The sequence below is a fragment of the Lampris incognitus genome, chromosome 13 (assembly GCF_029633865.1).
Source record: "Lampris incognitus isolate fLamInc1 chromosome 13, fLamInc1.hap2, whole genome shotgun sequence".
Lineage (NCBI taxonomy): Eukaryota > Metazoa > Chordata > Actinopteri > Lampriformes > Lampridae > Lampris > Lampris incognitus.
In genome coordinates this window covers 27,553,423-27,565,922 of record NC_079223.1, presented here as the reverse complement: position 1 = coordinate 27,565,922, position 12,500 = coordinate 27,553,423, and the positions used below count along the sequence as shown (strand labels likewise).

Below are 12,500 nucleotides of genomic sequence, written 5' to 3'. Positions count from 1 at the left end.
ATCAGTATTTAATAAGATTTACACTATATCAATTTAGTTTGTACTGTAATTCTTAGTTGTCATCAAATATCAGCACCAAACTAACAGCAGATGAGACGGTGATATTTGTTTTAATGAGTCAAATAGCGAATTAAACCGTCAAATAGCCCTGATACAGGTAAGTCATTCTATCTGCTGTAGTTTGTTCAAAGATTTCCAATTTGGACTTCAGTGAACTTTCTGTATTTACAGCTGAATGTTTTTTGTGGTTGTTACCAAGAAACCTATTTACACACAAATAAGACTTAAATAGAACCATACAGTAAGGTAGACAACATGTAAAATCTGTTTATCAATAGATTTAAACTGACTAGTCACTATAGGACCTTAAGGATGACTGGTATGAACCTACACGAATCCAGTTCCCTGCAGAGCAACACAGACAATATACTGGTAGTCTAACTGGTAGATTACCTTGGATTCTCAAACCAGTATGTCAGTTTTACTGGTCTACAGGTTTGGATTCTAAAATGAGTATGTCAGTCTAACAGGTCTACATGTCTGACATACTGGTTTGAGAATCCAGTCCAACTGGTCTACAGGTTTGGATTCTCAAACCAGTCTTATTTTTAACCCTCACAGAGTCCAGTCCCCAGATGGTCTTGCTGACGTCAGGTCTAGGTGAGAGCTTATTGGCTGAAACAGAGATGTAGACACACCCACCTCTTCTTAACACTCACGTTTAGTTTTGAGTTCGTTTGATTTCACGTTGGTTTGTTTGTTTGTGTGTATATGTGTGTGTGTGTGTGTGTGTGTGTGTGTGTGTGTGTGTGTGTGTGTGTGCACTCCACTTAGCCATGGCTGCAAGCTCACATCATTCAGTAGCTAGCGTTCAACCAATCACTTTTGCATGATGTAATGTAGCACTTGTACAGAGCAGACACTATAGCGTTTGAACGCCGGCACAAAACCTTAACACACCAAGTGACTTACAGGCAATACGCAGTTCTTTCTTCTACCGTGTGTACCGTCTGATTAGAGATAAGCTAATGCAACCTTAATGAATGTATGTATGTATGTTATGCTTTGATAGATGATTCACTATCTAGGTTTTTCTGTGCTGCTCTGATATCTGAATAAAGTCTGTTTACATCTTCGTAAGAAGTTCCCAGCGTCCGTCTCCATTAACTAAACATCCACTTTAACCAAGTTCACCCAACTGAGATCAGACTAAATGTCCTCCCTGTCGCTGCTGTCAGCCAAGTTCAGGTTCAGAGTATGTTTATTAAATGTAAAGTAACAGTACACAACAGTTGTTAGCAATGTGCCCCTGTCCATAGGGTTAGTGGTTGTGTCAGGAAGGGTATCCGATGTAAAATTTTGCCAAATTAGTATGTGGATTGACAAGACCATACCGGATCGGTCGAAGCCCGCATTAACAACGGCCAGCATTGTTGCTGTGCCCTCACAGGGTCCTGATGGAAACTGTAAAATCTGCTGCGGTGACCCGTGAAAAACAGGTCAAAAACTGAAAGACGATTTGTGTTCTGATATTTAAACAAACCATCCATCAACAGGGATATAAAAGCCTATTGTCTGTGAGACCGGTCTTTTGAGAGACTGGTCTCCTGGATTTTATTCTTCCCATTGAGCTGACTCCTCACTCTCTGGAGGTATTTGGCTGTAGCTGACCTCCCTTGCTGCCACCTCGTGGTTTCCATTTGCCTGTGGAATACCCAGGTACTTGTGACTGCCTTGTATGTCCGTTATCTTGCCATTTGTTATGTATACTGTAGTGAATTCGGGAGGCAACCACAGGAACCGCCGCAGCCGGGGCGCGAACCCGTATCCGGGAGACATCGCTAACCTCTCGACTAAAGGGTCCGACCCGTCAGCCAAGGGCCAACGTGTCTACTTATCCATGCACGTTACACTACCCCCCTCCTTCGGGAAGCGCGTCCCCGCGCTTAAGCATATCAGCCCCTTCACGCCTCTGAGTGCATACGCTTCCGATGGCCTTACGGTCGCTCCATCCCACTTCTGACACCAGCAGCAGCCGCCCTCTCCCGCACCGCGGGAGACATCGCTGACCGCTATCGCGTCCCGGCTGCGGCAGTTCCTGTGGTTGCCCCCCGAATTCGCTACATTGGTGTCAGAAGTGGGTTACGCACGGACACGCTTTCCCGCTCCACCCCCACTGCTCCACCCCCTCTGCCGACCCCTGTGGAGGGCTGCAGACTACCACATGCCTCCTTCGATACATATGGAGTCGCCAGCCACTTCTTTTCACCTGACAGTGAGGAGTTTCGCCAGGGGGACGTAGCGCGTGGGAGGATCACGCTATTCCTCCTCCTCCCCCGCGCCCCGACCGATCAGAGGAGGCGCTAGTGCAGCGACCAGGACACATACCCACATCCGGCTTCCCACCCGCAGACACGGGCAATTGTGTCTGTAGGGACGCCCGACCAAGCCGGAGGTAGCACGGGGATTCGAACCACCGATTCCCATGTTGGTAGGCAACGGAATAGACTACCACGCCACCTGGACGCCCCTCAGAATAAATTATTTTAATTGACTAAATGCTATGATGGCTAAGCAACTTTTTTGTTGACTTTTTCAGGGCTTTATGTGGACAAAATGTATGTGAGAAGGTTGGAAAATGCAACGATATAATCAAAGATGTTTTATTTTTAATTTCTTCATTCAGATAAAAGCATGTATTAAACTATATATGTCTGGCCGTCGATGTGATTCTCATTTCCCAGTGTGGTCCATAGTGAAATTGAGTTTGACATCCCTGCACTAAAAGATCTGACGGAAATGCAGCTAATTCACATTAGCGGCACATCAGGACTGCAGTCAGAACAGCTGCTGAACACGAACTCCGAAACACAAATCCATCATTGATTAGCAGAGATCAATGTCTCCCAAACAAACAGCAGATCTGTTCTGCTGTGGCAGGGAAAAGTAATCACACACGCACGCACGCACGCACACACCCACGCACTCTTTCGCTCTCTCTGAGGTCAGCATGATGAAGGAAGGACCGAAGTGCAGAAATGTTCCAGAGGTGATTCTGACGTCGCTCATCCACTTTAATAAAGACTCTTAATTAAAGATTATTTTTAGCTCGGCATGTCTGAGGTGACCTCTTGTTACAGATAAAGACTTTAATGAAGACGCCGTTCATCAATATTAATAATGATAATTCATCTTACCTGCTGGCCTCGTCTTAAAAGATGAACAGGTTGAAAAAGACGTTTGACATTAAAATCCACTTTTTTTCTTCTCATCACACGTCTGCAGGAATACAAAATTCAGATTTCATTCAAATTGCCACCAGATCTTCAAAACCAGACGAAAGTGGTCCTGACATCTGATCTGAATTCAGTAACGTCTACATTCAAATGAGTCAACAAAACAAACGTAGGAAGCTGAAAAGAGAAAATATTATTTCGCCCATCCATCCATCATCCAAGCCGCTTATCCCAATCGGGGTGGCGGGATGCTGGAGTCCATCCCAGCAGTCATTGGGCGGCAGGCGGGGAGACACCCTGGACAGGCCACCAGTTCATCACAGGGCCCACACACACACACCTAGGGACAATTTAGTAGATTCACCTGACCCGCGTCCTTGAACTGCCGGAGGAAACCCACGCAGACACGGGGAAACGCCACACAGAGGACGATCCCCAAGGTTGGACTACCCAGGGGTTCGAACCCAGGACCTTCTTGCTGTGAGGCAACTGCGCTAACCACTGCGCCGCCAACATTATTTCAGAAATGAATTATTCATTCCAGCTGTTTGGTAAATATGAATCATGAAGGAAGGATAAACAGAACACACCGCTCAGACAGAGACTACATTTAAAATATTTTATTTCTTTAAAATATACATTGGCTTACAAATTCAGAAAATAAAATAATTAGTAGTGTTTAAACAGTCTCTTTTTGTAGATTTTTCTCCTGTTTTTTCGATGTCTTTTTCCACGAACGGGGAGAAAAAAAGCAGTGTGGGTTAATCCAGAAACTCAATGATGGCGAGAAACAGAAATAAAAGAAGAGTCGGTCAGCACATCACAAAAACCAACTGAAGCCCAATCAACGTCTCTCCGTCTCCATGGAGATGAGACAGTGGGAGACAAGGTGGAGGTTAATGGTCATTCTGGATCAGGACTGGAGAGATAATCAGCGTTCACGTTGACTTCTTTTTTTGGGGGGGGGTTCCCCCCTTTTTTTCTCTCGAGTTTTGCTTGGCTAATTACCCCACTCTTCCAAGCCTTCCCGGTCACTGCTCCACCCCCTCTGCCGACCCTTGTGGAGGGCTGCAGACTACCACATGCCTCCTCCGATACGTATGGAGTCGCCAGCCACTTCTTTTCACCTGACAGTGAGGAGTTTCGCCAGGGGGACGTAGCGCATGGGAGGATCACGCTATTACCCCCAGCCCCCCCCCGACAGGCGCCCCGACCGACCAGAGGAGGCGCTAGTACAGCGACCAGGACACATATCCACATCCGGCTTCCCACCCGCAGACACGGCCAATAGTGTCTGTAGGGATGCCCGACCAAGCCGGAGGTAACACGGGGATTCGAACCGCCGATCCAAACGCGTGGCGTCTCTCCGGACAGTTTAAAATGAGGAATACTTCTGCTTTCCCGAAGCTCCGTAAGAGGACCAGGAAACATGACAACTGGTCACTGTAATGACCAGTGGGTCACGATGCAGATTTCTGTAGATGATCGTGTGGTGATTTCAATTCGTTTTAATGGGGATTGGTGTTTCTTTTGTGGTCTGTTTGTTGCTGGTTAGCGTCCAGGTCGACCACATGGAGAACCAACTAGGCTCAAACATTCATTCATTTGTGTCGTCCAGCACTGAGCCGAGGCAACACGCCGACTAACACGTCTTCATTATCTCAAGTTTGTCATTCAATGTCTGTGAAATGTGAAGCGTCTGTTTTGTCAAACTAGGATACGAGAAACTTAAAAAATACCATCAGTACTTTTGAAAGTTTTTGGTGTCGCGTGTTTCAAACGCTGGAGAAGTTTCATGTTTTCCAGCCTCCATCTTTCAATCGAACCACAAAGACTTTTATTCTTTCAAAACGGAAAAAGGGAACAGATAAAGGAAGATGCTGAGACAGACAGACAGACTGGTCATACTGGTGACACAGACAGACAGACTGGTCATACTGGTAAGACAGACAGGCTGGTCATACTGGTGAGACAGACAGATAGACTGGTCATACTGGTGCGATAGGATGAATCTGTTTCAATCCTCAAATGAAGCTAAATGTTCATTAAAGACGACTCCATCAGCATATTTGATGTGGAAGTCAGTTTAGAACTTTTACTTTGAAATTATTCTCTGAGCAGGATTCCATTCATTCAAATGGCGGTGCTTTCTCTTCTGACTCCATAAAAGAACCTGACTCTGTTTTTTTTAAATGCATGCTGGGCTAGAGAGCTATTTTTTGACTCGGGTCCTCAACTATTCATTACCGTGAGTCTTGTGTTGAGTGCTCATGAGAAAGCATTGCCAGTACAACTGGAAATGCTGAACTGAGAATGACAGCGGATGGTGTCAGGTTGCTCAAACCGCCAAATAATCAATACCAACATACCGGAAGAATGGAAAGTACAATGACGAAAGAATTTTGTGACACACACACACAGTCCAGAATGAAATCCAGTGGAGGTGGTTTCTGGTGGAAGGTGACCTTGGCTGGTGGGCCAACGTCTTCAATTATATTCATAAAAGAATGGACATTAAATTTGCATGAGTCCAGATGTAAAGGTCTATTTATACTCCCAGAGCATTAAGGGAGACACACATACACACACACACATTTGGTTCCCCTTTCATTTCCACCTCCTGCAGAATTTGTGTCTCCTGCACGTCTGATGAGTTTGATAAAATATTCAAAACTTTACATTTCCATGTTGAGGATGACGGCTTCCTCCTCCTTCTGAAGGATTAGTGACCTATTTCTGTTCATCCCCAAACCTTAATTATTCAACACAGAGCTCCTTCCAACTCCAATAATTAGAGGCTATTAACAGAAACACTGTCAGGGGTTTGGGGGGGGGGGCTGTAAACTGCCTGGATTTGGGAGACTTTTACATTTGACATCTTGGAGGAAATGGTGGTAAATAATTGATTGGGGCACCGAGAAGCTTTTAATCCCTGCCATCAGTGGAGGTGGGTGTATCAGGGTTTGGCTGGGGGTGACTGGGGCAAGGTTGCTGGTTGTAGCATCCCTAACTAACGGACCTACATTTTGTTTTCCATCACACAGTCAACTCCAAACACATCAGCATGTTGGAACAAAATAGGCTCAGAAACAGAGCCAACAGGAACAGGCTTCCCTCTTTTTCAAAATATAGTTTTCCAGGACTTTATCTAGATATCCACACTAGGTGTTGCTGACAGAAGGTCATATTATTCAGTATTAACTATCGGTGGAAGTCTCACCAGTCTCTAAATGGACTATATGACTGAACACACTGATGTCACATCTCAACACCCAACACATGGAGACAAATGTAAAGAAATCAGCAGGTAAAAAGATAAAATTTATAACCTAACTTTACAATTTTCAACGACCTCAATTATATTTCCACTACATTTGATATTGCCTATAAATTTATCGGTTTTCCAGAATGTGTGGGAACGACCTCAATTATATTTCCACTACATTTGATATTGCCTATAAATTTATCGGTTTTCCAGAATGTGTGGGAACCCTGATGTAGCGTCACCTATCCACACAACTGCTAATATCATCGCCTGACACAATCTGGATTTCATCTGACCAACGTGTCGCTCACACAGCGAAAACTGAAATTCAAACTATCACAATTCAACATTTTTTTTTAACCTTTTCAACGCCAATAAGTGATTTGAAATTGTTGAGTGTGATACTGGTAGGTATTATTATGGACAGCCTGCCCTGAACATACAGCTAGAATAGATTACTGATAGATTACTTACTAGTTTACTATGGGCACTTTTAGGTAAAACATGCTAAACCACAGTAGTTGTCGGGTAAATACTTTTGTTTCTTCAAAACTAAACAAGGAATTACGTTTTTTATTCTATTACTAGATTAAACGTTTTATGATGGGTTTAGAGCATTTGATTTGTCCGCAACTTCTTGGAAACACTTTCACCTAGTAACAATTTGACTCCGCCTCCCCCTGAGGAAATGGAGGCAGGGTTGGGGTGGTGTGACATCATCAAAGCCCTGACCAATAAGAGCCCTAATACTGGATGGGAGGTGTTAAACTGTTTACAAATCTTCCATCCATCTAGTGGGAGTGGCTAAGAGCATATCCATCAGAGAGCTGCATCAATGAGGAAAAAACCCGATCAACAAATATGTCAGACAACAAAAAAGCAAACAGCAAAATGAATCAGAAATCAAATCAGAAAAAAAAAACCACACTACAAAACAATTACCAATGACTAAACATAAATAACAGATAGATAACAATAAGAATGGAGTGATAATGAAAAGAAAGATGATTACATTCCAGAGCAGATCAGCAGAAACGGCATCAGACTTACAGACCAAACATAATACTGCCTTGAGCAAACAAGGAGGCAGGTGATTGGCTGCCACAAACCAGCCAATCAGAAAACTGTATTGGTCACAGCGCGGTCTTTCCACAGAGCCTGTGAGGTGTCACCCCGCCTACAGGGGCAGCAGAGAGGATCAGGGGTGGTGTGCTGGACTCGGGGTGAAGGCATCGAGGAGGACAATCGTTGAAGAGAAACTCGCTCAGTCTTGACAACAGCTTTAAAATTCTGAATTCAGAAACACTTACTTCCACAGTCCACAGTTAATCCACAGTCCGCAGAGACTCCAGAGTCCAGTTCTGAAAACTAAAAACCAGCTTCTTCAAAGCAAAACACACCAGAGAAGGGAACAGAAACCAATTAAGGGTCAAAGGTTAACCACTCAGGAAGTGAGAGGTCAATAAAAATACCCCCCCGCCACCCCCCTCCCAAAAAAAAAAGATCCAGAAGACAAGATAACCCTGAAATGCTCAGCGGACCTAAAACGCCAAAGCTTTAAGACAAAAGATCAAATTGGTTTAGGCGACTAATAGAAAGAAAACTGATTGAAGCAACAAAAAAAAAAAATCAAACTATTCATAATGAATGGTCAGTCAGGATCTAATATCACAACAAACAAAAACAAGAAACCAACCAACATGCAGTCAGAGCAAGCGACCCTGACCTTTCCCTGACCTCGACCCCTGGGTGGGGGTTACATCACAACCAGCCCTCAGACAGCGAGAGAGATAGGCACTGACAGTCTGTGTGTGTGTGTGTGTGTGTGTGTGTATGGTTGTGTGTGCGTGTGCGTGTGTGTGTGTGTGTGTGTGTGTGTGTGTGTGTGCATTCTCTGCTCCTGGTGTCAGTTCTCTCCTAAATGTTCCGACCCGAAAGCTGAGATGAAATCCAAGGCAACAAACGTCCAACAGTCTGGACCCCAAGATCTGTCCTTCATTGGGCTGCGTTTACTTACACTTACACACACACACACACACACACACACACACACACACACACACACACACACACACAGAGTGGCCGGCACCGAACGGTAGCATACACACATACAGGAGAGTGTCCTGTAGAGTATGGCTATTTCCTGGATAAGAGTTACCTCTGACCTCTCTGACGGGCCAATCAGAGGGCAGGAGGGAGAAAAATACTGGAGCTGATAGAACACAGTGGAACACAACCGCTACTGTAGAGACCGAGAGCAAGAGAGAGAACGAGAGAGAGAGAGAACGAGAGAGAGAAAGTGAGTATACAGCAGGTTGTGGTCTGTAGGGTTTTGGGTTCACAGGTGGCCGGTTGCAGCATTCAGTCCAGCAGGTTGCCTTGCTCCTGAGCCCGGGTCAGGCTGTCTTTGCGGTGCAGGTGGTGAACTCCCATTCTCTTGGGGCTCCTCTGTAGCCTAGCCGGGTGTGTGGGGTTAGTGTGCGGCGGTGGGGAGCAGTTGGAAGAGAACTCCAGGACACGAGGAGAAAGGACAGGGAAGTTCTGAGGAAGAACATCTCTTGCCTCCTCTTCCTCACCTCCTTCCTCTTCTGTGAACTCCTCCCTGTGGGTGTGGCTGGGCTCTCCGCCTGCATCCTCTTCTGGTGGCTCCATCAGCAGCCGCTCCCCCTCCTCCGTGGAGCCCTCCACTCCGTAGCGGCCCCTCCTGGCACGCGGCTCGGCGGTGCCGCTGGTGTCTGTGTCCAGACTGGACTCCCTGCTAGCAGTCCAGCTCTGTGCCGACGAGCCCTCCTCTCCGTCTGAGTAGCCGCCTCTCAGCCCATCTGCCTGATGGCTCCTCTCCAGTTGCTGCGCCGTCTCCCTGCTGAAGGAGGTGCGGTGAAGCAGGGTGCTGTCGGTGGAAGGAGCTGTCTTCTCTACAAACATCCTCTGCCAGTTGGCTAGCAGGTCCTCCTCAGAGCTCCCTGAGCTGGGGAAGGCGCTGGGCACTGGCGGGGGCTGCTGAAAGGGCTGGACTGACAAGAGAGAGGCTCCACCCCCGCCTCTCGCACTGAAGGAGGCGTCCCCTGGTTCTGCTCTCCTCCTGCTGGCCCTGCCCCTAAGGAGGAGGTGGAGGCGGCAGGGCTGCCGGGGGGGCGCTGGTCGGTTTGGACCAGGCTGAGGGAGATGGCCTGCCGAGTAGCATAGGTGCAGTTGGGGAGCGGGCTGTTCTTGGGAATCTTCACTTTGTCATCAGAGGAGAACTCAATGACCCGGCGGCCAGGGTAGAGAGGGTGTGGTGGGGCTGGGGTCGGGTAAGGGTTCAGCTTCTCAAACGAGGGCGCCGCACCCCCCGTCTCCTCCCCCCCCGACTGGCCGTCCAGGCTGCTCTGGCTGCGACACATCCCATTCTGGTGAAGTGACTCCTGGTCCGCGACAAAGCCATGGCCCGGGCCCCCATTCTCTCTTTGGCCACCCTCCTCAGCCCTGGGCCCTGTCATATCCACATGGACAAAGACGTCCTCGGCCACAGGTCGGGCAGCGCTGCTGGACTGGGCTGAATTTAGGAGCAGCGGCTCAGGTTTCTCCAGAACTCGGGCGATGACGGAGGTCGGCACAACATCGGCAGGAGTCAAACTCAGAGTGTCCGGATCCTGAGAGCTGCTGGAGGACTTCTCCGGCAAACTGCTCTTCATGTGCTTATTCACCATGTCCTGTAACTCATAGGGCAGCTGGGAGAGAGAGGGAGAGGGGGAGAGAGAGAGAGAGAGAGAGAGAGAGAGAGAGAGAGAGAGAGAGAGAGAGAGAGAGAGAGAGAGAGAGAGAGAGAGAGAGAGAGAGAGAGAGAGAGAGAGAGAGAGAGAGAGAGAGAGAGAGAGAGAGAGAGAGAGAGAGAGAGAGAGAGAGAGAGAAACACACAGGTGAGACCAGGTCAGCTGTTTTCTCCTGAAAATGTTTTGAAAATTTCAGACGTCAGTAAACCCATTGTGTGTCCACTACCTTTCTATTTGAATTAGTTTTTGTCTGGTTTGATTTGTTGTTGCAAGTTCCTTCTCTGAACACTCGAGGAAAGCTGTCAGGTAGAATTACACAGACCATGAACTGTAATGCACAATCTATTGTGATTTAATCAGACAACCACTTAGCAGATTCCCTCCATCATGCCCCTCCATAAAAAAAAGGTCTCTCAAATTAGTATAAATCTAACTGAGCTGCTGGAGCCTTTAAACATTGCAGGGCCCTCTTAGGTCCTGAGATACCGGAATGCTATCACCTTGTCTGAACCAAGAAGACTTCACGACCCCAGAAGAACCCAAAGACTCTTGAGGTTGGCTGTTTTAGTCTCATCGTCTCGTGCATCTGAACACATTAGTCTCTAGCAGGTCAGAAGCCTCTGTGTTTGTACAGTGAACCAAATGTTCATTTCATTCTGGGAGGCCAACTTTTTTTAAAGTTTTTTTTTGTTGGCATTTTCCACTTTTATTGGACAGTGATAGCAGGGGTGCCGCCAGGGATTCTGCGCCCCTATAAAGAATATGACTGAATGGGGTCCGCGGTGGTGTAGCGGTCTAAGCATCGGCTTTGTGTCGATGCAGTTGACCACTGGGACCTGGGTTCGTGCCTCGGTCTTGTCAGATCCGACTATGGCCGGACTCGATGAAGCAGCAATACTTGGCAGCGCTGACTTCGGGAGGGGGGCGGAGTCGGCTTGTATTCGTCACATGAATGCGTCTCTGTGTGCGTCGGAAAAAAGCAGTGGTTCGGCCTGGAGTCGCCTTGTCACGAAAGTGGGGAGGCGTCTCCTTCGAGATTGCCGGCCGGAGAGATGCAGTTGGCGAACGCAGTACACAGTACGAGGGTGGGTGTTTGAATTAAAATAGGGATCGATTGGCCACTAAATTGGGAGAAGAAGGGAACATCAGAAATAAATTTAAAAAGAATATGACTGAGCACCCCTTATTTATTTAATTAATCAAATAATTATTTTACTATTTTCCTGACTTCTCTAAACATTAAACCCCTTCCTCTACCTTCATCCCATGATACCAGCTTGCCCAACAATCCCCTCATCAACAGCTTCTCCAATATGGGACCCATCTTCTTAGTTTGACAAATTTACATATAAAATGCTCTTAACAAAAAGGAACGTGATCCCACCATAGCCCAGATTGAACCTGTGGGCTCTTTCCTGTGGATCGCGAATCAGAGCAACTTTCGACAAGCTCTGGCCATATGCCATTGGGTAATTGGGTGGGATAAGCGGAAAAACTAGAAATAAATTATATAAAAAAAAAAAATTTGAGCACCATTGTGGTGTCCCCTCTAGTCTGGCACCCTTAGAATTTTCATGACACTATACCCACTTACGGCACCACTGAGTGATAGTAGAGAGAGAGTCAGGAAAGGCAGGGGAGAGAGAGGGGATGACATGTAGCAAAGGGCCCAGGCCGGATTTGAACCCAGGCTGCTGCGGTAAGGACTCAGCCTTATGTAATATGCACTCTTACCAGGTGAGCCCCTGGAAGGCCAATTTTTACGCCTATGATTTCTCTTGTTTGTTTATGTATAATATCTATCAATCCATTATCCAAACCGCTTATCTTGCTCTCAAGGTCGCGGGTATGCTAGAGCCTATCCCAGCAGTCATTGGGTGGTAGGCGGCGAGACACCCTGGACAGGCCGCCAGGCCGACACACACACACACACACACACACACACACACACACACACACACACACACACACACACACACACACACATAGATTCACACCTAGGGACAATTTAGTATGGCCAATTCACCTGACCTATATGTCTTGGACGGTGGGAGGAAACTGGGGCACCCGGAGGAAACAGACGCCAATGCAGGTAGAACATGAAAACTCTACACAGAGGACGACCTGGGACTATCTCCAAGGTTGGACCACCCTGGGGCTCGAACTCAGGACCTTCTTGCTGTGAGGCGACTGCGTTAACAACTGTGTCACCGAGCGCCCGAGTTCCAGTAGTCAAATGCATGATAT

General features: G+C 47.1%; 2 protein-coding genes across 3 annotated transcripts in view; one reads left to right on the top strand and one right to left on the bottom strand.

The window, feature by feature from the left end:
- Window positions 1-747, top strand: part of lrrc73 (leucine rich repeat containing 73) — a 12,552-nt gene extending 11,805 nt beyond the window's left edge. Inside the window, exon 6 of one of the 2 annotated variants that reach the window (XM_056292321.1) lies at window positions 622-747. In XM_056292321.1, the coding sequence (XP_056148296.1) occupies window positions 622-692 (71 nt within the window). In that variant the 3' untranslated portion in view covers window positions 693-747. The remainder of the gene's footprint in view (window positions 1-621) is intronic. The other variant, XM_056292322.1, reaches the window with a different exon arrangement.
- A 7,846-nt stretch (window positions 748-8,593) lies between these two features.
- tjap1 (tight junction associated protein 1 (peripheral)) overlaps window positions 8,594-12,500 on the bottom strand; it is a 182,982-nt gene continuing 179,075 nt past the window's right edge. The window contains 2 exon segments of the mRNA XM_056291823.1: window positions 8,594-9,488; window positions 9,491-10,211. Coding sequence (XP_056147798.1) covers window positions 8,863-9,488; window positions 9,491-10,211 — 1,347 coding nt within the window. The 3' untranslated portion in view covers window positions 8,594-8,862.